Source organism: Notechis scutatus, chromosome 3, assembly GCF_049901735.1.
Source record: "Notechis scutatus isolate UNSWTSFEM ecotype Mainland chromosome 3, rNotScu1.2, whole genome shotgun sequence".
Taxonomy (NCBI): Eukaryota; Metazoa; Chordata; class Lepidosauria; order Squamata; family Elapidae; genus Notechis; species Notechis scutatus.
Window position 1 is genome coordinate 75,036,547 of NC_142011.1, and position 25,177 is coordinate 75,061,723.

General features: G+C 37.7%; 2 protein-coding genes across 8 annotated transcripts in view; one reads left to right on the top strand and one right to left on the bottom strand.

Annotated features, from left to right (window-relative positions):
* Positions 1-3,426, top strand: part of ST6GALNAC5 (ST6 N-acetylgalactosaminide alpha-2,6-sialyltransferase 5) — an 81,289-nt gene extending 77,863 nt beyond the window's left edge. Inside the window, exon 5 of the mRNA XM_026679300.2 lies at positions 1,373-3,426. Coding sequence (XP_026535085.1) covers positions 1,373-1,604 — 232 coding nt within the window. The 3' untranslated portion in view covers positions 1,605-3,426. The remainder of the gene's footprint in view (positions 1-1,372) is intronic.
* Positions 1-25,177, bottom strand: part of PIGK (phosphatidylinositol glycan anchor biosynthesis class K) — a 131,124-nt gene that overhangs the window by 17,703 nt on the left and 88,244 nt on the right. For 2 of the 7 annotated variants that reach the window (XM_087960494.1, XM_087960489.1), the window contains one exon: positions 7,686-9,360. The exons of the other annotated variants lie outside the window; for them this stretch is intronic. In XM_087960494.1, coding sequence (XP_087816620.1) covers positions 9,300-9,360 — 61 coding nt within the window. In that variant the 3' untranslated portion in view covers positions 7,686-9,299. Of the gene's footprint in view, positions 1-7,685; positions 9,361-25,177 lie in introns of those variants that run through there. 7 annotated transcript variants of the gene reach the window in all.

The following is a 25,177-nucleotide window of genomic DNA, read 5'->3' on the forward strand; positions in this document are numbered from 1 at the left end:
GCTGTCATTTATCCATCTAAGGCAGGGATGTCCAACCTTGGCAACTTTAAGACTTCAACTCCCAGAATTCCTCAGTGCTTAAGGTCAGGAGCCGTGGAGGCGCAGTGGTTAAAATGCAGTACTGCAGGCTTCTTCATTGATCACCAGCTGCCAGCAGTTTGGCAGTTAGGCTCTCACTGGCTCAAGGTTGATTCAGCCTTCCATCCTTCCAAGGTCGGTAAAATGAGGACCCAGGTTGTTGGGGGCAATAGGCTGACTCTGTAAACTGCTTAGAGAGGACTGTAAAACACTGTGAAGTGGTATATAAGTCTAAGTGCTATTGCTATTAAAGTTGCCAAGTCTGGATACCCCTGACCTAAAGATTTCCTGGTTGAGAACATCTGCCTTCATATTTATAGGTATGTGATAGCATTATAACTAGTTATATGAAGCTTGTACCATTAATGTGTTTCTCAGGCATTAAAAAATCTGGAGGAAGTGCTCCAGGAAAACTTTATACCTTCTGCCAGAGATGCTTAAATGATATTTGTAGAATTAAAGGGATTTTGTGCATTTAACTTTGTATGCTTTAGTTTCTGTGTTACTGCCATATGCCGTATGCTGTGAGAGTAAGGGCACAATCACTCTTAAACTAAGATCCTTTGTCAGCCTTTTATACTGCCAGATTGATTTTTGCTTTGTCTTTTATTGAATTGGACTCATTTTAGTAAAAGGGATCAAACTGTATCAAAGTTACAGACCTAAAGAAGAGAAATAAGAACAGCGATCATGGAGGGCCCTTAGGATTTTCAGGGTCTCTAGAAATTTAAATGTAGATCCCGTCTGAGATGTTACAATTAATTTTTAAAAAACTGTAGAAATTCATTACTAAAAATAGTGCTGAGGATGAAGCTATATACAGTATATGTAATTCATACCCTGGACAATAATCTATTTAGGTGGGGTTACAAGTTTTCCAACCTTGCAATTTGTTGTGGTTGTTAAATAAAATTATCGTCCTTGCAAATCAATTTAGCATCACAGCAGCAATTTAAAACAAAACCACACAAAAAAGTGGCAGTACCAAATGGTTCTATACATGCTTCTATCTTGTGTTGGTTGGATCAAAAGTCTGAGGTCCTGTTACTACTTCCAAAGCTCTGAATGTATCTCAGGTTTTTTCTATTCAAGCTACATACATAGCACACTCCAATGTAGTCAGCTATTTGGTTCTGGAGTGATTATATTTTAATTAGTTCAGATGAAATATTTCAGTGTTTACCTCTGGGAGATGAGGTGAATGGGGAAAAGGACTTTTTGAACCCTTTGGCTTATTGAGGACAGCCTTATTTTTCGGTCACATCCAACTATTTGCTCTCTTTTTTTTTAACAGGGATTCTAATCATCCTTCAGTACCTTATCATTATTATGAACCACTGGGACCTGATGAATGTACAATGTACATTTCACATGAACGGGGAAGGAAGGGAAGTCACCATCGCTTTATCACAGAGAAACGAGTCTTTGAGAATTGGGCCCGGACTTTCGATATTCACTTTTTTCAACCAGACTGGAAACCAGAGGCACTTCCTGTCAATCATGCAAAGATTAAACTAGTGTTCTGAGGAAATAATGCACAAGGGTGCAATCACAATCACTGACAGTATCGGGTTTCTGAGAATTGAACATCATATCACAGCAAGCCAAGCTGAAAGAAGGAAGGTTAACAGGGTTTGCGGATTTTTTTAAAAAAGAAACCTTGCTACAATATTCAGGAAGTTGTTATGAAAGAATACCGAAAAAAAGGTGCTTGGCATTCAGTATTTGATTAAGCAAAATTTTCACTTCTGTCTATTGCATATGTATATGTGATTTGTTAAAAAGAAAAGAAGACAACACCTTCGGTATTAATGATCGTAATTCAGGAGATGTGTGATTCATTATGTTTTTAAGGCACATTGCCACTGGGTTTTCATAGTGACATTTAACAGTTACTTAGTGGAAGTTTTTAATGCAATCCAGTATTTTTCTATTTCACAATGATAACGGTTATTTATCTTTCATAATCGCTCAAAAACTGAGGATTTGTATTGCCGCTGGTTTAATGCCCAGCTTCTTGTTTATATATTTTCTCTTTGAACTATAGGATAATTCTGTCTGGCATGTAATTAATGTTTGATCTGGAAGTTTTGTGTTTTTTTTTTTAAATTTTGTATTCTTAGGCAGTGTTCCAGCATCAAGCCATTTTGAGAGCACATCTTGATGGGGAGCTCCAGCTGAGAGTGATGGTTACAGCTATAGTATGTGACATTAGGTCTACAATTAAGAGTTAGTTATATCTACAGTTCCTTAGCTGACTATTTTTGGTCTTTTGGTATTGCTAAAAAAATAACCTGGCAGCCCTAATTCCATTTGATCCAAAAATAATTTGAGCAAATGTGAATCTCAGAAGCATCTTAGAATGTGGTCTCCCACATGCCTTCTGAGCTACTTAAATCCTTCAAAACTATATTAAGAAATGTTTGGATTAGATGGATTAGGGGTACTTTACCTAGAAATGCATTCAATTCACTGGACGTTATCTCCAAGTAGATGTGGATTAAATGCAATTATTTGAAGATGACATGGAAAGCTCGGATTTGGTTGCAGTGGAATCTGCCAAGGCAGACTGATGCCTCCTCTGAAAATGGCAAAACCCAGTCATTTGTATATATTGGTTTATGGATGTGGAGAGAGAGAGACACGAGAGCAGGCCAATTGGATTGTGACCATGTATGAACATCCTGTTCTGTTTTGTGGAGTAGAAAACAGACCTTCTGTTCAGAAGTGCTATGAATTACAAGGATGTACAGTTGGGTCCGGTCTGACATAAGATAAAATACACTGTTTCTTTAAGATGCCTTGGCACTATTCAGATCTAGTAAATGATCTTGGATAGCACTAAATAGTTCTGTAAATTGGATCCTCACTTGTTATGTTCCTTTGTGGGATTATATCTAGCTTGTGAATAAAAAGCATTTCATTCACAGTGTTATTTGACCTTGCACATGACAGATCATTGAAGTCAAATAACTTTTTCAAGCTGTCAATAATTCAATTGGCCACTTGCACATTTCCATACACTATTACTTCACATAGTAAAATAATTCCATGTTTGATAAGAGTTGTCATCAAAAGCTGGATTCATTTAAAGGTGTTATGCATGGGGGACAAATATACAGGAAGAGGTATTTGGAGGGAGGTGAGTTTTATCAGTTTGAGAATTTATAAAAAATTGTGTTGTGGTGCTTGTGTTTTCAAGCTATAGAAAAAAAAATTCCCAAGCAAAAACAGTGATTGAGTTGTGAGAGGAAAAACAACTCAGTCATTTTCCTCTTCTTTTTATTATGGTGGAAGTATTTCTCACAGCTGTTCTTTACTATTGAATAAAATATTATGAATTGATAAGCAATTGCACAATTTTACTAGCACCTCATGTTTCTTGCCATACAACAATAGCTCACCTCAAAGAAGAGGGAACCCGAGTTTGTTATACATTATAAGAAAAATGGGTTATGCCTTGAGAGGGCTTGTTGCACCATTTAATTTACACATTTCTTGAAATCTGATGTACAAATAATTAAATCCAGACTTATCCACATTTCTCAAGCAATGAGAATTAGGTTTGAGCTCCAGCAGTTGGATAACACTCATTGGGAGAACGATCACTACATACAAAGGCATTGCATTGTTGAAAGTTAAAATGGCCTGGCCTGTGACCTAGATAAACAACATGACTGTTACATAGTCCCTGATAATTTCCAATTGTTATTCACTATGCTATTCAATTTTCCAACAATATTAAAATAGAGTCTGTTGTCTGTGACTGCACCAGAAAGCACCTCTTTGAAAAGTAATAAGCACACTGAGCAGCAGAGTTGTCGAGAGCTGCAAATGGCAGAATATATCATACACAGGCTTCAGATCAAAAGGATCAGAAGAATTACACTCTTGAAAAGGAAATTCTGATATGCAATCCTGCTGCAAAAGTAGGGAGATGAATCACATTTCTTTTATTTATTTACATCTCTTTGTAGTCTCTTTCAGGGCTATATGATCCCTTTCTGAGTCAGGGCATATTTATTTTTTGTATAAGACCCAAATACTAATGTGGGAATCCTGTGATAAGGATTTTCAGTACGGCTTGCTTTTTCAGGCAACAGACTTTTAACACAGATTGAAAAATTACATGTTAGGAGAGCATGTATTGATGGCTTGGAGGGGGAAAAGGCAACTTACACTGAAAGAAGGAATATTATGTTTTTACCCTTGCATGAAAAATAGAGATTTGTACTGGGAGGGTGAGAGGCATGCATTCCACATTGCCCATTCTTTTTATTTAGAGTAAAGCAAAGCAAGTAGAAAGAACGGATTGGAAGAATAGAATAGAGTAGAGTAGAGTAGAATAGAATAGAATAGAATAGAATAGCTTAGCTTAGCTTAGCTTAGTTTAGCTTAATTTGGCCAATAAAGTATGTTGTGATTGGACACACAAGGAATTTGTCTCCAGTGCAGAAGTTCTCAGTGTACAATGCAAAACAACAGAATAATTATTATATAACTATTTGGGTCTTATGCAAAAAATAAGTAATAAAAATGCTAATCATTGCTCTCTGAAATCATGTGTTCAGCTTTGCTTAAGAGTCAGCTTTAAGCAAAAGTAGGAAATGTATGATCTGAACAATAATACAAAATACACATAGCATAGATAAAATTGAATAATAAAAGCATTTACCTTTGCACAACTTCCATTGGCTAAGACTGCTGGCCAGAACATCTGGATGACCCTTTAGGGGTATATGGCACAAGCTGTATATTGTCGTTTATTTACGTTATATGCAAACTATATAGTCAGAAATGCTAGCAATAATGCTAGAAGTAATACAAACTTAAGGAATGTCTTGTTGCAAATGAAAAAATATGCTTCTCTGTTCATTTGAAAACAAAAAAACAAAATCCATTAAGTTTATGTCAAAGAGGCCATGACAGTCCAGTGCAAGCGGGTGAAGTTAAACAGCCTTTATTTTCCAACATTCAGAATTCACTCTAGTCATGAAACAGAGATGTCTGCTGCTTGGAAAAGGACCATGATAAATTTGGACAAAATGCCAAAGGGGAGACAAACAATACAGAAAACAAAGATATGCATTATCAAATCCCTAGTTTTCTAAGTTAAAAAATATGTGACAGTAAAAACTGGATCATCAGAAAGGCTGAACAAAGAAAAATGGATGCTTTAGAGTTGCGCTGGAGAAATTTGTTGATAATATCTTGGAGTGCAGGAACAAATCATTCAGTCAAGTAAAGCTGGTAGTAAAGCAAAACTGCTTGCTGGGAGTGCTAATAATGAAGCTTAAATGTACCCAATTGGAGACCAAAATTGGAGACAATTGAAAAGAGTGACAAAAGACATGGTGATTTGATACTACCATTGATGACACAAGTGTAATCCTACAAAACTCAAGATGTTACTGACTGGTAATCCTGCTGAAATTGTCAGGTCACGAAGAATGAGAAGTAACTGCACACAAAGCTTGATATTAAACAACTGGTGCAATCTTACTCATTTCTGCACAAATGAATGTTACTCAGGTATGCACTTGCACCTTTCATAACATAAGGGGGAAAACGTTAGTTAGAAGCTGTGTTTTAGAAAACCTATCAGATGACAAGGGTTATGTTGCAATGGAGAAGAATCTAGACTCCAAGATTTATAAACAATTTGCAAATTGTTAAAAACTCCTGTTACAATTATAAAGGTACTATGAAAGCAACTCTTAATACTCCAAATAAAAAGATGGTGATAATAGTCAAAGTTGCTGAATTTTATTTGTCATTTTTTACTTGAACCCAGTTACAATCAGATAGGAAATGATAGCTTTTCCAGAAACCCAACTAAGACTATCTGAAATTAATTACAAAGAGCTAACTTGCTCAGAAATGAATTGAAAGGAAAAAAGGAGTTTCTAGAATTCAATTCTTTTTAATTTTGTTCAACATAGCATGGGTAATACAGTCAATATAAATTTCCCAAGAATAAACAATAGGATTCTGTTAACATAGTCCAGAATCATGATATCATGAATCATGAAATTCTTGCTTGTAACAGTATTTGCATTATGTCTCTAAAGTGTTCCAAAGATTTTTCCTGGAAGCATCAGAAAATACAGGGACTGTTACAGTCCAATTGCCTTCCATTCTTTGGGCAGAAAGAATTTTACTTTGAGTTATGGAACATGAATTGCGGCATTTCAATCTAATTGTTTTCCTCCCCTCTGTTAATCAGCTTTACTACTTTCCCTGGTTCATACATTGGGTTTACTAAACAGTCTCCTTTCTCTAAGCAAATTATCTTGGCCTATAACTCATGTTCCTGTGTTCCCGCAGACTTGCCTCCCTGCCACACCCCCCCCCCTCCCCAATTACTGGTTTTACTGAGCTGGACACATTTTAGGTTGAACAAGAAGCCTATGAAGTAGGACATCACTGCTTAATTCCAGCAGGGTTCTATTGAGTTTACCATTTTCACAATATCCACGCACAAAGCTGTTATTAGATTTTTAAAATGTCAAAAATTGAGAATTAAAAAATTTAAAAGTAAAGTAGATATCTGTGATGCATCTCATTGAAGAAAGTTATGTTCAAGTTCTACAAATTCCATGTAGAGATACAAATAGTATGTTTTTAATATTTGCATTCACACACACATTTTTGGAAACACTTAAAAGATTATTTATTCTTAACTGATCTTCCTGAAGGTAAAAATGGACTCATCATATAAATTATAAACTTTAAGGTTGTTTTGTCCTGAAGTACTGAATCTCAACAATCAATCAATAACAATCTCAACAATCAATAAACAAAATTTTAACAGACTAATCATTGCTGTTTTGCTAGATAAGAGAAGTATTCTTATTTAAAAAAATGGTCTTTTGTGACAAGAGGACTATCAATCAATTCAAATTTAGCAATATTGGTCTTACTTTATATAATTAATCTACAGATTCTCTTTGCTTCTAATTCATTCAACAATATTATATAAACCCAACTAATTATGTATGAAGTGAAATCTGAAATGCACAAAATGATTTCACTCCTCATACAGGTCAATGTTTTGTGTTTATGAAACAGAATACCCTACATGGAGAATTATACTCACCATAATGCAGAGCTTGTAGCAATATATCTTAGACTATGTCAGGGCTATCAAACTTGCGGCCTGTGGCTGGATGCGTCATGCACTGGCCACGCCCATGCCCGGTTTAGCAAAGGGAAATAAAATTCCGATACATCATGTTTAGCTGCTGTGATGTGACTTTGACACCCCTGGTCTACGATGTTTCTCAACATTGACTGTTTGAAGACGTGTGGTCTTCAACTCCCAGAATTCCCCTTGCTGGCTGGGGAATTCCAGAAGTCCACATATTTTGAAGCTGCCAAGGTTGAGAAACAATGTTCTATATCAGGGGTGTCCAACCTTGACAACTTTAAGACTTGTGGACTTCAACTCCCAGAATTCCTCAGCCAGCTTTGCTGGCTGAGGAATTCTGGGAGTTGAAGTCCACAAGTCTTAAAGTTGTCAAGGTTGGACACCCCTGTTCTATATGGTATGTTACCCAGGTTTTTGTATCTGAAGTAAAAAAGAAAAAAGTACACATATGTGCAAGTTTGATTTAAATGATTTAATATAATCCCCTCAAAAATATTTCCCTACAACGTCCTCCATGAACACACTACCTCAGGAATTGTATGTACACGAACATATAGCTCAGTCTAAAGCTATATTAAACATGTTTTTTGCCCATGGCTTTTGAATGTAATCTGGATCCACCAGGCTAGTGGACTGATGTGGAAAATCTAAGTGCATATTTGCTAAAGAACTGATGAATTGACTATTGGTTGTAAATTTGAATGAGTCATGCAATCCAAGAAATATACCGTTTCTCCAAAAATACGGCCTTCCCCAATAGGAAGTCCCAGCATGTTTTATAGGCATGAAATGAAATTAAGCCCCTCCCCCCAAATTAAGGCCCATATTAAAACATGTGAAATGGGGGGGAAAGGTGTGGGGGGCTTGCCATTAGGAAGTACTTTTGTTGCACACCCGGATATGGTGCTGCCTGTGTTGACCCCAATATGAAGTGTCCCACCAATGCCGAGGTCAACATCCAAGCCATCGCTGCCCGCCCACCCGAAGATGCAAGGGGGGGGGGAATTAAGTCACCCCCGAAAAGACGGCCTAGCCATTTTTTCGGGGCTCAAAAAAAAAAAAAAAAAGACCCGGCCTTATTATATGAGAAACACGGTAACAGCTGCAGGCAAAGGTTTAATCTAACAGGCTGAATTTAAACAGTGCTAATCAATATTCCCTGAGAGTATTTTTGTTTCTGTTGAGCAGATATTCAATACATACAACAAAAATCTGCAAAGTGACTTAAGTATATATCAATAAGAAGACATCTCAAGGTTCAGCATATTGTCTAAACCTTTGCTTCAATGACAAGGGAACTATTTTTTATAAATAATAATAGACACGACTATTTTTCAGTAGAGCTTAGAAGATGTTCATTGATTTTAAAATATTTTAATAAATTGTCTACAGAGTTTCCTCTGCATTTATCTATTCCCTCCCACTATTTGATCTAACCGTTCTTTTCCATAACAAAAGATTCTTGCCTGGCTATTACGGAAATAAAGGCTACTCATCAACTGTTCTAAATAATGAAAAATAATAATACACAGTCATTTCAGACAGTGTCATTTCAGACAGAAAGAAGGACAAGAAACAAGTTTTCTAAGATAGTAGCGGTGCCACTTTGTAGTTTTTTTCCCCCACCTAAAGTCTGTCTTCATGGTAACTTTCATAGTGCTTCCTTGTATTGTAGAGTTGCGGTGATCTTGAAAGAAAGATGTTTCTTAACTGAAATCATGTTTGTTTTCTTTCAAAGTAGCCTTGTTTGTACCCAGTAGAGATTCGTTTTTCCACCAGCGGATTCTTGCAGGTAGAAAATTCCAAGTAGAATAACTTCAACGCTTTTATGAAATTATGTTATGTTTTAAAAAAGAAAAAATAAGGGTTTTTTTTTTAAAAAAAATCAAAGTTCATTTTAAGAGATAGAACAAAACGTGACAAAATATTTCAAGCAAACAAGCTCACAACATTATCCATTCAAATATTTTCTGGTAGGGAGACATTCACGGTTCGAACTTGGTTGCTTTGAAGCTCTAAAAGATGTGCTTCATGTGCTTCATTCCATAGGTTTTAAAGAAGACCATGATAATTAGAGCCCAAAGTCCCAAAATAAAGCCTCCGGGAGGATGCCAGTCCTTTTGTTTCGGTTTCTGTAAAGGGGAAATAAATGTTTCAAAAAATAATTCTATCATACACAACATATAAACAAAAGTTTAGTATTAGAATCCCCTTACTCTCTTGGATGAAGTCAGAATATTGTAAAGTCAACATGTTTCATGTGTTAGTCATTTTTAAAGGCAAGTAGGCTAAATGATAGTCCACCATTTGAGTTATTTCAAGTAACTACCAAATTCTGTATTTAATTAAAAAGATAACCCCATCTTTTGATGAAAGTGATCTTAAATTCAATGCCGCCTTCCTTCTGGATAAATAAATAAATAAATAAATAAATAAATGTTGATGGTGTGCCTGCATTTTCCATGCTGCCACACATCAGAGAGGCTCAGACAATCCACATCTTCTAGAAGAAGAGATCATTTGACATGAAATAGTCAATTTCCCTCTGTTAGGGAAAAAACCTGTTCTTTTTACAGATGGGAGAACTTTGGCATAAATAGGGTGGACCATGGTAAGAAGAGAGGCAGCAGTGTTAGGCTTAGACTGTTTCCAAGGAACAGGATTATTCCTTCTCTACAGGAATAAGGAGAATGTTTTAGTGCAGAACTGTTTTTTGACATTTTTCTTCTTTCTTATAAAGACCTAAATACATTATTATTATTTAGTATCGGCTTTAATCTGTGCATGAATTTTCCTATGGGAAAAATTCTTGGAATTGATGTATTAATTTGGAATTCTCCAACGTATCAACTGATGGAAGACTTGCAGTAAATCGCTGGCATCTTGTGGTCTACTTGGAGCATTACATTACCTGTGGCATTTTCTTTTAATCAAGGTGCTGTTTTCTCTCACAATCTAAACAATCTGGAATTGCTTCCCTTCATTATTAAGTCCTTGAAATTTGGGCAGTCAAAGTTGCAAAGAGCTTTTTATACTGTGCATATCTTTTTTTTCTAAAGAAACTTTGACTTGGATGATTTCTTGCAAGTTTGATTTACCCATGAGTGGGGAAGAGAGGAAGGGCTCAAACCTCTAGTCAAATGACTCTACAGCAGTGGTCCCCAACCTTTTTGTACCAGGGACCAGTTTCAAGCACAAACACTTTTTCAAGGAGGGGTGGGTGGGGGTGGGAAGAGTCGAGTTTGGTGGTTTGCTTGCAGACCTTTCATTACCTGACTAGGTAACATCTGATGTTGTTACCTAGTCGGGTAATAAACGCGTCTGCCAGCAAACCACCAAGTTCAGAGCGCCTCGGCCCTGCCTCCCTCAGCCCCATCCCTCAGGTGTCTCCCTCCCTCCCTCAGGTGTCTGCCTCGTTCCTCTCTCAGTTGCTCTCTCGCTGCTCCACCAGCCCAGGAAGAAACTGCTTCAAAGAAGCCGGGGTGGTGGCTTTTCCTGTCGCCGCAGCTCCTCCGAGCGCCCGTTTACCCCCACCCCACCCACCCACGCGCGGTTCAATCCACAGTGCTCCGTTCTGCCTGCCTGCCTGCCTTCTTCGTTTCGGAGCAGCCTCGGCTGATAAAAGAGGCGAATAGTTATTATTCTCAGCTGAAGCTGCTCCCAAACAACCAGACAGGCAGAGCGGGGCACTGAATTGAACCGCGGCGGGCGGGTGGGGTAAATGGGCGCTTCGGAGGAGCTGCGTGACAGGAAAGCCACCCCCGGCTTCTTGAAGCAGTTTGTTCCTGAGCTGGTGGAGCAGCGAAGAGCGACTGAGAAAGGAACGAGGCGGGAGGAAGCCGAAGCTGCTGAGCCGGAGAGCAGGACAGGCTTTGGTTGCTTCCTCCCTCCCCTTCTTTCATTTGTGTCCTTGATCCCGATCCCAGCAGCATTCACTGAAGGCGAAGAAAGCTGCCATTTTTTAAAAAAATATCTTTGCGGCCCGGTACAGAGTGCTCCACGGACCGGTGACCGGTCCATGCCCGGTGGTTGAGGACCCCTGCTCTACAGTGTATGGCCAGGAGGTTGTATAATAGAATTATTATTATTTTCTCCCATTCCAACAACTAGCAAAACTTAAGCCCAGTTGGTGACAGCTATCACTTTCTCACAACCAGACATGAGGTGTGATGCCAGATGAGGCTCCCATCAGGAAAACAAATAGTAACAATAGCAATTACTAGGTAGCCTATCCTACGGGAAGGTTTGACCAAGGTGCTCAAATTCCAGACATTTCTGAGAGAGAAGGTTTGGGACCCCTACTTTTCTAACTAAAATTTAGACATTCCACTAAAACCTTATCACAATTTCAAAACATAATTTGTTTCTTACAACTCTTCAGGGTTTCGCCCTCTTTTCTTTTAAATAACGTAATACTTCCTCAAATGTTTCCTTTTAGACTTAGGAAATGAACCATGTTATAACAATGAGAAACGTGCAGAATAAGTAATATTGGTCCACTTGGTTTGTATAGAATTGTGCAATTCTATACGCAGAATCCTGCAGAGAGTAATATACAATTAGTTTATTTATTAGACTAATTTATATAGCTGTCCAAGAAAAGATAATCCAGCATTGAAAAGACAAATATAACAATATTAAAAATACAGAGATTATGATCTTACTGTAAAGGTGAGGTAAAATCAGCTTTCCTTTGTTTTTACAGATCTGCAGTCACTTTTTCATTATTGTCCTAACTGTGATCAGTTGCTAAATGAGACAGTCACTAAACAAGGACTACCAATCCAAGGTAACCTCAGTCCAAAATAACCAGAATAATGAAGCAACTCCCAACTCATGTACTTGCAGAAAGTTATAGGAAAGTGCACCAATGAAATTTATATTCACAAGAATAAAGCCAACAATTATAAATATTATACTCATGTCCAAAATGATCAAGCAATTTTCATTAACACTGAATTGAAAACAATACCAATCACTGCTCATTGATATACACAAGCACTCATTTCTATATCAAGAAATCAGACTTAAACATGCAAGACTGCCAACACCTCATGTTTCATACCATTTCACACAAAGGAACATTTCTGCTTAAATTTTCCTAATTACCAGCAATATGCATATCACATTGCTCATATCATTATTCCCTTTGTTGTCTCACTCTTCCTTCACTTGTATCACAGTTAAATCCTCACCAGAAAGTGACACCTGCACCTCTGTAACTGTCTGGTTTGGTTCTGCAACCCAACAGGACACAGACTTCAGAGGATAATTAGGACTGCAGAAAAAACAATTTTCTAAAGAAACTTTGACTTGGATGATTTCTTGCAAGTTTGATTTACCCATGAGTGGGGAAGAGAGGAAGGGCTCAAACCTCTAGTCAAATGACTCTACAGCAGTGGTCCCCAACCTTTTTGTACCAGGGACCAGTTTCAAGCACAAACACTTTTTCAAAGGTGGGTGGGGGTGGGAAGAGTCGAGTTTGGTGGTTTGCTTGCAGACCTTTCATTACCTGACTAGGTAACATCTGATGTTGTTACCTAGTCGGGTAATAAAACGTCTGCCAGCAAACCACCAAGTTCAGGAGCGCCTCGGCCCTGCCTCCCTCAGCCCCATCCCTCAGGTGTCTCCCTCCCTCCCTTCAGGTGTCTGCCTCGTTCCTCTCTCAGTTGCTCTCTCGCGCTGCTCCACCAGCCCAGGAAGAAACTGCTTCAAAGAAGCCGGGGTGGTGGCTTTTCTGTCGCCGCAGCTCCTCCGAGCGCCCGTTTACCCCCACCCCACCCACCCACGCGCGGTTCAATCCACAGTGCTCCATTCTGCCTGCCTGCCTGCCTTCTTCATTTCGGAGCAGCCTCGGCTGATAAAAAGAGGCGAATAGTTATTATTCTCAGCTGAAGCTGCTCCCAAACAACCAGACAGGCAGAACGGGGCACTGAATTGAACCGCGGGCGGGCGGGTGGGGTAAATGGGCGCTTCGGAGGAGCTGCGTGACAGGAAAAGCCACCCCCGGCTTCTTTGAAGCAGTTTGTTCCTGAGCTGGTGGAGCAGCGAGAGAGCGACTGAGAAGGAACGAGGCGGGAGGCCGAAGCCACTGAGCCGGAGAGCAGGACAGGCTTTGGTTGCTTCCTCCCTCCCCTTCTTTCATTTGTGTCCTTGATCCCCGATCCCAGCAGCATTCACCGAAGGCGAAGAAAGCTGCCATTTTTTTAAAAAAAAAATTTCTTTGCGGCCCGGTACAGAGTGCTCCACGGACCGGTACCGGTCCGCGGCCCGGTGGTTGAGGACCCCTGCTCTACAGTGTATGGCCAGGAGGTTGTATAATAGAATTATTATTATTTTTCTCCCATTCCAACAACTAGCAAAACTTAAGCCCAGTTGGTGACAGCTATCACTTTCTCACAACCAGACATGAGGTGTGATGCCAGATGAGGCTCCCATCAGGAAAACAAATAGTAACAATAGCAATTACTAGGTAGCCTATCCTACGGGGAAGGTTTGACCAAGGTGCTCAAATTCCAGACATTTCTGAGAGAGAAGGTTTGGGACCCCTACTTTTCTAACTAAAATTTAGACATTCCACTAAAACCTTATCACAATTTCAAAACATAATTTGTTTCTTACAACTCTTCAGGGTTTCGCCCTCTTTTCTTTTAAATAACGTAATACTTCCTCAAATGTTTCCTTTTTAGACTTAGGAAATGAACCATGTTATAACAATGAGAAACGTGCAGAATAAGTAATATTGGTCCACTTGGTTTGTATAGAATTGTGCAATTCTATACGCAGAATCCTGCAGAGAGTAATATACAATTAGTTTATTTATTAGACTAATTTATATAGCTGTCCAAGAAAAGATAATCCAGCATTGAAAAGACAAATATAACAATATTAAAAAATACAGAGATTATGGTCTTACTGTAAAGGTGAGGTAAAATCAGATTTCCTTTGTTTTTACAGATCTGCAGTCACTTTTTCATTATTGTCCTAACTGTGATCAGTTGCTAAATGAGACAGTCACTAAACAAGGACTACCAATCCAAGGTAACCTCAGTCCAAAATAACCAGAATAATGAAGCAACTCCCAACTCATGTACTTGCAGAAAGTTATAGGAAAGTGCACCAATGAAATTTATATTCACAAGAATAAAGCCAACAATTATAAATATTATACTCATGTCCAAAATGATCAAGCAATTTTCATTAACACTGAATTGAAAACAATACCAATCACTGCTCATTGATATACACAAGCACTCATTTCTATATCAAGAAATCAGACTTAAACATGCAAGACTGCCAACACCTCATGTTTCATACCATTTCACACAAAGGAACATTTCTGCTTAAATTTTTCCTAATTACCAGCAATATGCATATCACATTGCTCATATCATTATTCCCTTTGTTGTCTCACTCTTCCTTCACTTGTATCACAGTTAAATCCTCACCAGAAAGTGACACCTGCACCTCTGTAACTGTCTGGTTTGGTTCTGCAACCCAACAGGACAGACACAGACTTCAGGGGATAATTAGGACTGCAAAAAAAAAACAATTACTACCCACCTGCTTTCAATCGAGGACCTGTATACTGCACCAGTCAAAAAGAGGGCTGTGAACATATTTACAGACGCCTCACATCCCGGACATAAACTGTTTCAACTGCTACCCTCAAAACGACGCTATAGAACAGTGGTCGCCAACCAGTGGGCCAGGGACCACTGGTGGTCCACGAGAAAATGTTGGTGGCCCACAGAGAAATGTCAGCCCCAAAGCAATTAATCCAGGCTGCACGGGAACACAAGGCTTGTGTCGCTTGCATTGCAAACAACACGAAGTAGTGAGGGGAGGGGGGAAAGGGCAGGGGGAGAACTTGCCCTACTCACCTCACGCGCCTCGCCTGGCTACCGGGCTGCTTCTTTCTTCTTTTGCTTTTGGCTGCACTCAAGGAAAGCAGCAAAGTCTTTCTTTCTCTCCCCCAAACTCCGCCAGAAATGAGTCTTTGGGACCCTGCAAGGCATCCTGCTCCAGAGGCTGTGCCAGCACAAGTCTCACAAAGACTAATTTCTGGCAGAGTTTGGGGGAGAGAAAGAAAAACTTCTGCTGCTTCTGCTGCTTTCCTTGCATGAAGCCAATAGTCTCTCTTTCTCCCCCACTGAGAACGGAGCTAGAGATGGTATCCTGCGATCCCAAATAAAGAATAATCAATCGGTAGGGAAACAGGGTGGGGAATTTTCGTGAAGACTTTTTGGGGGGATTTTCCCAGGGTCTCTGCTGCTTTCTGCAGAGACCCCGGGAAAACGTCAGCACGCCACCGTCAATCAAAATTCCATGTGAATTTTAATGGTCCACGGGATTTAAAATTATGAGTTTGATGGTCCCTGAGGTCCAAAAGGTTGGCGACCCCTGCTATAGAGCACTGCACACCAGAACAACTAGACACAAGGACAGTTTTTTTCCTGAACGCCATCACTCTGCTAAACAAGTAATTCCCTCAACACTGTTCAACTATTTACAAAGTCCGCACTACTATTAGTATTAACCTTCTCATCACTCATCACCCCTCCCCTCCCACTTGTGACTGTATGACTGTAACTTTGTCGCTTGTATCCTTATGATTTATATTGACTGTTTGCTAGTATGATTTGATTGCTTATTGTACCTTATGACTGTTATTAAGTGTTTGTTGTACCTTATGATTCTTGATGAATGTATCTTTTCTTTTATGTACACTGAGAGCATTTGCACCAAGACAAATTCCTTGTGTGTCCAATCACACTTGGACAATAAAGAATTCTATTCTATTCTATTCTATTCTATTCTATTCTATTCTATTCTATTCTATTCTATTCTATTCTATTCTATTCTATTCTATTCTATTCTATTCTATTTCTATTTCTATTTCTATTTCTATTTCTATTTCTATTTCTATTTTTCTATTTCTAGACAAATGACTTCAATTTTCAGCCAGTGACACTAAAAGCTTTTCTGGCCTTTTTTTTTTTTTTTTTTACTATAGGGCACATAATTTGATTTCGTTATAGGTCTAAATATTTATAAGTTGGTTTTGATAGAAGGCTTTATGTTTTGTCATATAAGATGCCAACGCTCTCACTTTTTTTCTTGATGCTGCAATTCCAAGTGGGAACCAGTTAAAAAGCAACTTTTCTTAAATTGGAATTGAAGAATATGCAAGCCATCTGTTGATGCTGACCAGTACAGCTGCATGAGATATATTGTTAATAAAACCAATGGCTAAGCCTGGGCTGTCAAACTCCTGGCCCGTGGGCCAAATGCGTCATGTGCTGGCCACATCCACACCTGGTTTAGGAAAAAGAAAAAAGTCCCGATACGTCAAGTGACAATGCTGTGACAATGCTGTGAGTTTGACAGCCCTGGGCTAACGCAACAGTTAATAAAAATAGTTTAGAAGGGGAGAATGCATTGCTTTCTATCCAATGCGTATGTCTTGACAATGTGGTTGAAAAGTGTACATAATAGAAATTGTGTGCAGGCCAAATTTCAGCTATGACTAAGAATAACCGTAGGGTTTTGCAAAGGAAAGGGTGCTGATGAACAAAACACCCCCTTTGAAGCATGAAAGCAGCTCTTTTGCAAATCTGTCTCCAATTACCTGCTTCTGCGTGCCCAGGCAACAACATTTTCACTGGCATCACCACGGAAGCAAAGTGGCTGCGCTTTGCACACAGCCAGGGACAGCTTTTGAAGTAGCTTCCCAAGCCAAATTGCTTCATTTGCAAAATGCCTCTTTCAAAAGCTTTGAGGTGCTTTAGATTAGAACCTTCAAAATTCAAAAATGATCTGAATATCTCTTAATGCAGAAAGGATTTATTTTCACCTCGCTCAGCAGTGATGCTGAACTGTCTCTGCTACTTTTATACTGTTGTGGTCCTTATTTGATTTTAGTCCTTGTTTTTTAAAATGAGTTAAATGTAGTCATCCTGCAAAACCTCGAAGCAGAAGCAGAAGGAAAATCTGCATCCATTAATAAAAGCATAGGACTACTGTATTTTCCTGGTTCTGAAATCATCATCAGTGCTTCTTTATTATTCCCTCAGAAAGGCTGCAGGGAAATTCTACAGCCTTTGGCAGTTGGGAAGCATATGAGTTTAATAAGTTGTTCTTTTTATTGTCATTATGATTATATTACATGACTATCTAGAGTTTTAAATGAAGGCTATTAAGTAATGTGATACCGAGATATATGACTACCCAATAGGAATAATCTAATCTAAATTTGACTTTCCTACTGAAAACTGTCAATACCATAGAATATTTCCTTCCTTCCTTCCTTCCTTCCTTCCTTCCTTCCTTCCTTCCTTCCCTGTCTCCTTCTCTCCCTTCCATTTTAATATACTTTTTAATCTGTCTAATTACTGTAACTTTCAGGGAGGACTGCAAGCTATTTAAAAATTATCACACACAAATTCATTAAAATGAATTTAATTTTGAGTCTCTGAAATGTGTGTGTGTACATGTGCTCATGTGCATGTACAGTATCTACATTTAACTCATTTTAAAAAACAAGGACTAAAATCAAATAAGGACTACAACAGTATAAAAGTCAGTGTTCATACCTGATGACTGGATGTTTTCTTGGCAAAGTTTTTCAGAAGTGGTTTGCCACTGCCTCCTTCTTAGGGCTGAGAAAAAGTGTCTGGCCCAAAGCCACTCAACTGGCTTTATACTTAAGGCAGAACTAGAACGCCCCGTCTTCCATTTAAAGTCTGACGACTTAACCACTATAACCAAACTGACTAGTAAGCTACAAGAATAAATATATACTTTAATACAGGGATCCCCAGTCCATGTGCCATTTGAAACCGGGCCACGGAAGCAGCGGGCAAATGTGTGCACATGTAATCCCATTTGCACGAGCAGCAGATGACACCGTGCGCATGTGCTCCATTTGCACAAGAGGAGCGTGATTGCCTGTTGCTCGTGTGGAACCATGCCCTCTCCCCCCACACCAACCAGTCTTCAAATCCAGAAAAGTTGAGTATGGGAAACTCTATTTTAACACATGCACAGATTTTATTTCTGGGTATGAAGTTCATCTAATACCCCTGTCTCAGGAGCTGGCAGCCATCCTTGATATGCCTACGAAGCAAAGCAAAGCAAGATCAGGTCTGTCTAGTGCTTCAGGGGTCTGGCTACCAAGAAATCTCAGAGCCACAGACTAGTTGAAAAAATTTCTGGAAGGGGACAATGGCAGCAATTTCTATGCTGTTGAAAAAAACCTATCTATGCCTATGTAGTCTACAAAAGAGTTTGAGCTTGATTCAAAGACATCAATTTACTTGACACTGAATATCTTGTATACTGATTATATTCGTTCGTTGTTCATTAATTTTGCATTGATCAACTTTTGCATGTGTTCCTATTAGGTCATTCCAATTCCTATTGTTTTCCTATTAATTAGCTCATTTCCAATGGCTTTCTGGTGTACATCTTAGTTCATCCTTGTAGTTTAAATAACTTTGAGCTTTGAGTTGCTGCAACTCTCCCTTAGAGTTTGATTATTAACCATTTCCATAAACAGAATCCTTGTAAAAAAGAAGATTGCCTATAAATTAAGAAAAACAAAGAGACATAAATGTTAATATTTAATTGGTAGATTGATATTCCATGATCCTGTCCTGTTCCTTTTAAAAATCATCTGCTATCACAACTGCTAGCAACAAATCCAGAAACTGGCCTGTCTGGTGTGTAAAACAACCTTTCCTTCTCTTGGTCCTTTCTCTTAAATTTATTTCCATTTGGAAATCTCAAGTTTTTGTACTGGAAGAAATAGAAATACCCACTCTCTGTATCCATGTTATCTGTGATGACTATGATTTAATATTCCTATATTAAACTTCTGTTTACCCTTCTCCATTCTAATCTGAACAGTCCCAACTGGTGTAGCCTTACCTGTACTTGCCACTGGTTTTTATTCAGATTATGCTACTAAATCTTTTCATATGATACTCAGAGATAAATTTTGCACTCTTGCCTCTTGTAATAACAAGCCAGCGGTCAGCTTTACAGTTAGGGTAAATCTTGGTTGGTTTACAAGCCTTTCTCCACATGGTCAGTTATCTCTATTGCCTGCTCTAGAATATATTTAGACAGCTACAACTGGGTTTTCTTTATGTTAGTGAACATCTATCAAAAATGCAGCTGTAAACATGACTTTCAGAGAAAACACACTATGCTTTAACAGGTCTCCACATGCACTAAAGCATCTTTTTGCTTTCAAATCTTCAGCATTGAACAACGCTGTTAGTAGATATTTGTTAGAACAAGCCAACACATCACTGAAGTTTTGCTACTTAAGCACATCTTCATGCAATATTTAACCATCTGTGTGGTGTGCACATATGACTCTCAATGACTTTAAATCCAATTGCTGAAACATGGCTGCAATTCCAATAATTGCTTCTGACTATATCACTTGATACCCATCCAACTTTGCCCAAGAAAGTTTAAGGCAATTTAGCTGGAAGAAATGCTGTACTTACCATCAGAATCTAGATTTTCTAGATATTATTTTAATTCGTTGGTGTTAATGTGCTATTTTCTTAATTGCAACTAGTATTTGCTGGGTTGATGGCAGTTCTTCAGAATAGACCAGGTTAAGAAGCAGACACCACTAGAATTATCCTTTATTGATAGGGTAACAGAATTTTGCCAGCCCAATTTTGCTTTTTAATCCCTCCCTCTTATATCTCAATATTTTTATTTATTTCCTTTATTATTTTTACAAATAATTAAAGGTGGCGAACACATCCAATATATCTACTTCATCCTATCTGCCCACAGCAACAATTCTGTGAGATTATTGAGGTGAGTTGGACTGGAAAGAATGACTGGCCCAAGGTCATCCAGTGGGCTTTTGTGGGTAAATGGAACTAGAACTTACGGTCTCCAGCTTTCTAGATTGATGCCCTAACCACTAGACAAACTGAATCAGGGAGGATATCAGTTGCTTGTATATACTCTCATTGCCCAGGACTTGAGGAATTTTTCGGTCCCCTTTGCTTAAATACTGGGTCTTGCTTATTTCTTTCAAGATTATCTCCCTGACTTTCTACATCCACACAAATTCTTGACAAACCAAGAAGATTTTCAATCTCCATCATACAGTATAAACAAAACTTCTTGTTTCATAATGAATTATGTCAAGTCCTAAGGCATACAAGATGCAATGAGCTCAGCGACCCCTGGAGCACTTGCTAAGCTGGATTCATGTTTGGTTTTTATTTGGTTTTGTTCCTAAATTTTGTCTGCTGCTTTTATTAGAATGCCACTTTGCTGCAGTTCTGCATACTTTTAATAATGGATTTTAGATTGCCATTATATTAACCCTTTTCTACAGGCATTCTTTTTCCAACAGAATTATCAAAATGAGCTAACAAAGATGGACAAAATGTAACAATGTGTTGTGAGCAAACATTCATAAGCTGAAGGAATAGCTATTATTACATTGGGACAGATTCTGAATTAAAAAGCTAGGTAGCCAAGCAACAGCTAGCTTCCATCTGTGAATAGTTTTTTGTTATATTCTTTATTGTTGGAATAAAATTATTATCCTGTGGAATTTCAAAACAGTTAACAGAGCTGAGTTCTGTGCATTGTAATTAAGGAAAGGATACAATAGATTAGACTGGATTGGTCTGTGGGGATCTCGAATGGAAAACATCCAAGACTTCCAGCAAATTCTTTTTCATATGCCACACAGCCCAATTATTGCTAGTATTGTCTAAAAAAGGGGGCCATACAGAAATAGCAGCAATTAGGCATATACATTGTAATTTCCCGCGTAGAAGGCAAGATTAAAGCAATCTTTGGCAGTCAAACATCATAAACAGAAAGCTATGCCTTGAATTAAATGGACTTTAGATTTTATCTCAAATGATTCAATAGATCTATCCTCCTAAAATAAATTCTAAAATGGACTCCGTAAACTGTATATCGAGCTTAAGAATTCCATAACCCCCCCGGAGATACTAAATGGATTTGTGTGACCCTGATTGAAATGCTAAATGCCACCCCAGAAGTCACCAGCTGACAAAGCTCTACTAAATGTAAGATGATCCTTCCTCCAACGGAAAAAAAATGATGGGCGGGGGGGGGGGGAACGACCACAAAGAGAAAAATTTTATGCCATGGAAGCTTCCACAGGCAGATGAAATCAATCTTGCAGATGTTCTCCTTTTTAGTAACTGGGTATATCTGGTACTTTTACAGAGTCCACACCCTAGAAATGGTGTGTTTGTGATTTAATATGCATATGTATGTTTACACACACACACACACACATACTAAAAATAAGTATCTTTTCTCTTTCTGACACTTTCTATATGCAACAACAGCACAAGTGACATGTTCATCATGCATACCAGAACTTATTTACATTGCAATCCTCAACAGGACTTACCTCTGAATTGTACTGCTGCAACTCTAGAATTGCAAATTAAATGTCTCATAGTCTTTCATTAATAGAATAATTGCAATAGGCTAAAATTATTTGCCAAGATATGTGAGGATAGTGCTTCAAATAGGCTGTACAATATTTATGGCCTGTAGAGACCCCTAACAAATAACTAAAATCTTTAGAGCAGTAAAGTAGTATGATAGTTAGCAATATTAGAATATTGAATTCTTCATCATTTGTTATCCACTGGAAATTGCTTATCTCCCATGTAATTCCAAATCAAACTAATCCAAAGGAACCCTTTTACACATGAAGAATTATCTATAATTTCAAAATACCTGGATGATTCTGCTTAAAAAGCTTATTAAATACTATTAAATTAATGTGAAATATTGACTGAACATTATTGGGTTAGATACATTAGAAATTAATATTTTTCTGGTGAAAACTTGAAGTGTTTCAGCTTCTGAATTAAATTGTCTACTGCAACATAAATGATTTAGAAAGAAAATCTGCCACGCATCAATCATAATGGGATGAGGAACATGGTAAATTAAGTCATAGTGAAATCTGAAAATAGAAAGAAATAATCTTTAATCTTTTATTAGAACATTTTTTCTAAACAAGGGAATAATACTTTGAACCAGTTTATTTTAATGGTTGTTTTGATTATTTTGAAACACTATCTTTTGAGTTTGTCTTCTACTTGGTGTTTTATACACACACACACAGAGACAGACATATTAACTGAACAGTATTATATCATGCTGTTTTAGCAGTTATGAGCCATTTGCAATTTTAATTTCATTAAGTGATACTGCACTTCAGTGGAAATCAACAATTTAATTTTAATTTAAAATGCTATAAAGCTAAAGGAAAGTTAGTAATTGCTATTTATTTGATCTGGAAGGAAGAACTGGAACATCCTATTTTGGAAAATCAATGAGTCCAAATATAAAAAAAACTATACTTTTTATGATTTAATAAGGAAATGTTCATTAATTAAATTAATGAAATTAATTAATTCAACAGAAAATATTATTTTGGGGTAGATATTAGATTATGTTGGCAATGTAAGAAATGTGACAGTTTTTTAACATACATAATTTGGTCTTGTTCTGTTATAGTTTTGTGCTGGTTTCCAATTAATAGGCATATATTTACAGAAATTTACAGAAATTTGGGAAGAAATACTGTGTTTAGGGATCTTAATGTGTTGTTCTATTATACTCCTGAATATGGAATTTGATATCTTATGAAGAATTTTGGTTTTTTAGAGTTTGGGAACAGCAAAGAGGATAATTTCACATAACTAGAAAGAAAAGTTGCTGATGTTTCTTGACATCTGTTAGGATTAATTCTTTGGGAACAGCAAAGAGGATAATCTCACATAACTAGAAAGAAAAGTTGCTGATGTTTCTTGACATCTGTTAGGATTAATTCTTTTGTTTTTGCTTTAGTTTGTGGCAAGGAAAGAAAAGAACAATGATTTCCACAAACATATTTGTCCAACTTATAAGCATGTTGCAATCACAGTTGTGTACTAGATGGAAAAGTAATAGAATGCTAGTTTAATGAAGGTTGAACATTTATTTATTCAACATAGATGATGATAAAAAATATTAAAATATCAGTTCAATAAATAGTAATATTAAATTAGCTTAAAATTAACACGGATGAGGGGGAAGAGAGAAGATACACATTAGTGGGTTAACCACCTCCAGAATGATACACTGGAGTTGGCAGAGCCAGGACTTCAGGTCCTTTTGGAAGACCAAAAGGGCAGAAGAGGATCTCACCTTGGGGGACAGGATTCCTTTTCAGCAGTGAAGAATGCATCTCTAATATATAAAGCGTTTGATTCATCAATGTTATATGCAAAACTTTGATTAAAATTGCTTTCCTATTAAACTATTTACAAGTAAAAACTCAAAAAGATTCACAAACATCCCTTGAGAATAAGACAGAAAACAGAATTATCTTTTGCACGAGAAGAAAATTTCTGAGATATTTATTGCACGGAGATTTCCAGCCCAGTGTTCTTTGGTCTTATTTTCCAAAAACATAGTGTGCCTTCACAGTTGCTACTTCTTTTGCCAATAAAACAAGAAAAATCACCGTGCTCCTTATCTAAAAGGTTCCCCCAAGCCGCATGCACAATAGCATTCACCTCTTTTCATGCCTGAAAATAAGACTGCATCTCAAGAACACCAGAAGGAAAGCCTAACAATTATGTACTTGATGGAGTATGAATTAACCTTCTACTTAAGCAAGTATCATTCCCTCGGGATTAACAGAAACACACAACCCTCCGCCCTCGAAAGTTAATGTGCCATAAACTTGGGAACATTTGTGCAATGAACAAGGCTACACTGCTTTACCTATTTAACACCACCGACCTCTGCTGAGTCTATTTCTTTTCTCGTTCCAGTTCACACTGGAATGTGAAATAATTTGATGAAATGATTTAAGAGAAAAGTGTTAGAGGAAAAGGGACTGATGACCATCGTTTTGATATCTTCCTTTCTTTTTACTCATCAATTCTGTCCTGGCTGTTGTAGGGGCATAGTAGCACCATCTTATACCATAAAAGGATAAATAAGAAATCACCAATATAACATTTGAGAGTACATGTTGGATCATATGTGATTAATACATTCATTGGTAGGAGGGTTGTTTTTACTTCACTTAATAGCACCTAGAATACAAAAGCTATTTGAGAAGCCATCCTAGCAATTAAATTGATCAAATATACATCAAACATACATACAAATCAACACATTACAAGTATTAGTAGTAGCATTCTTGATTAATATAGGCTTGTAACTATCAGTTATACTGTTTGGCTTATCTTTAAAAGAAATGAAACTATTCAAGAAAATAAAGTTAGATTTCTTAAAAGATTTTTCTCCTGCTACAATTTCTGTATTAAACAGTACAAAAGCATCTATCTTCAAGGAATCATTCCTCACATTCCACACTTGTGAATAACATTTCAAGTTCTGTTGAAGGTGATTTGATAAGAGAATCTTGACTCTCATTGGGAGAATTTTCCCATGCTTTCTAAACCTATTTGCCAGTAATTCAGTATTTGCAACTTATTTGCCATGACAGCATTTCATCATCTATCTATAGGATGAAGCTAAATGTGGTATGCCTCAACAAAGGCAAATCATTTGCCAAGGAAAATGAAATAATGAATTTAATCCCAACAGCTGGCGTTCTATGTTTTCCAACATCAAGACAGATTTAAGATTCACGAGCATGATTTAGGATGCCATATGTAGAACTGAAAAGCACCTCTGGTGGTGCTACTTCTTTTTTATCTGATGAATCAGACATATAGAATTATGCACAATTTTACATCTCATCGGAAAGCAGGCTACTGCTCTTAAGGAAGAATGGAAAACATTGATGTACATATACCACAGCATTTTGACAGTCTTGTAAATAACCAGTTGCCCACATTGAGTAAAAACTGCCTCCAAGAAATTAGGCCAGAACTTCCTATG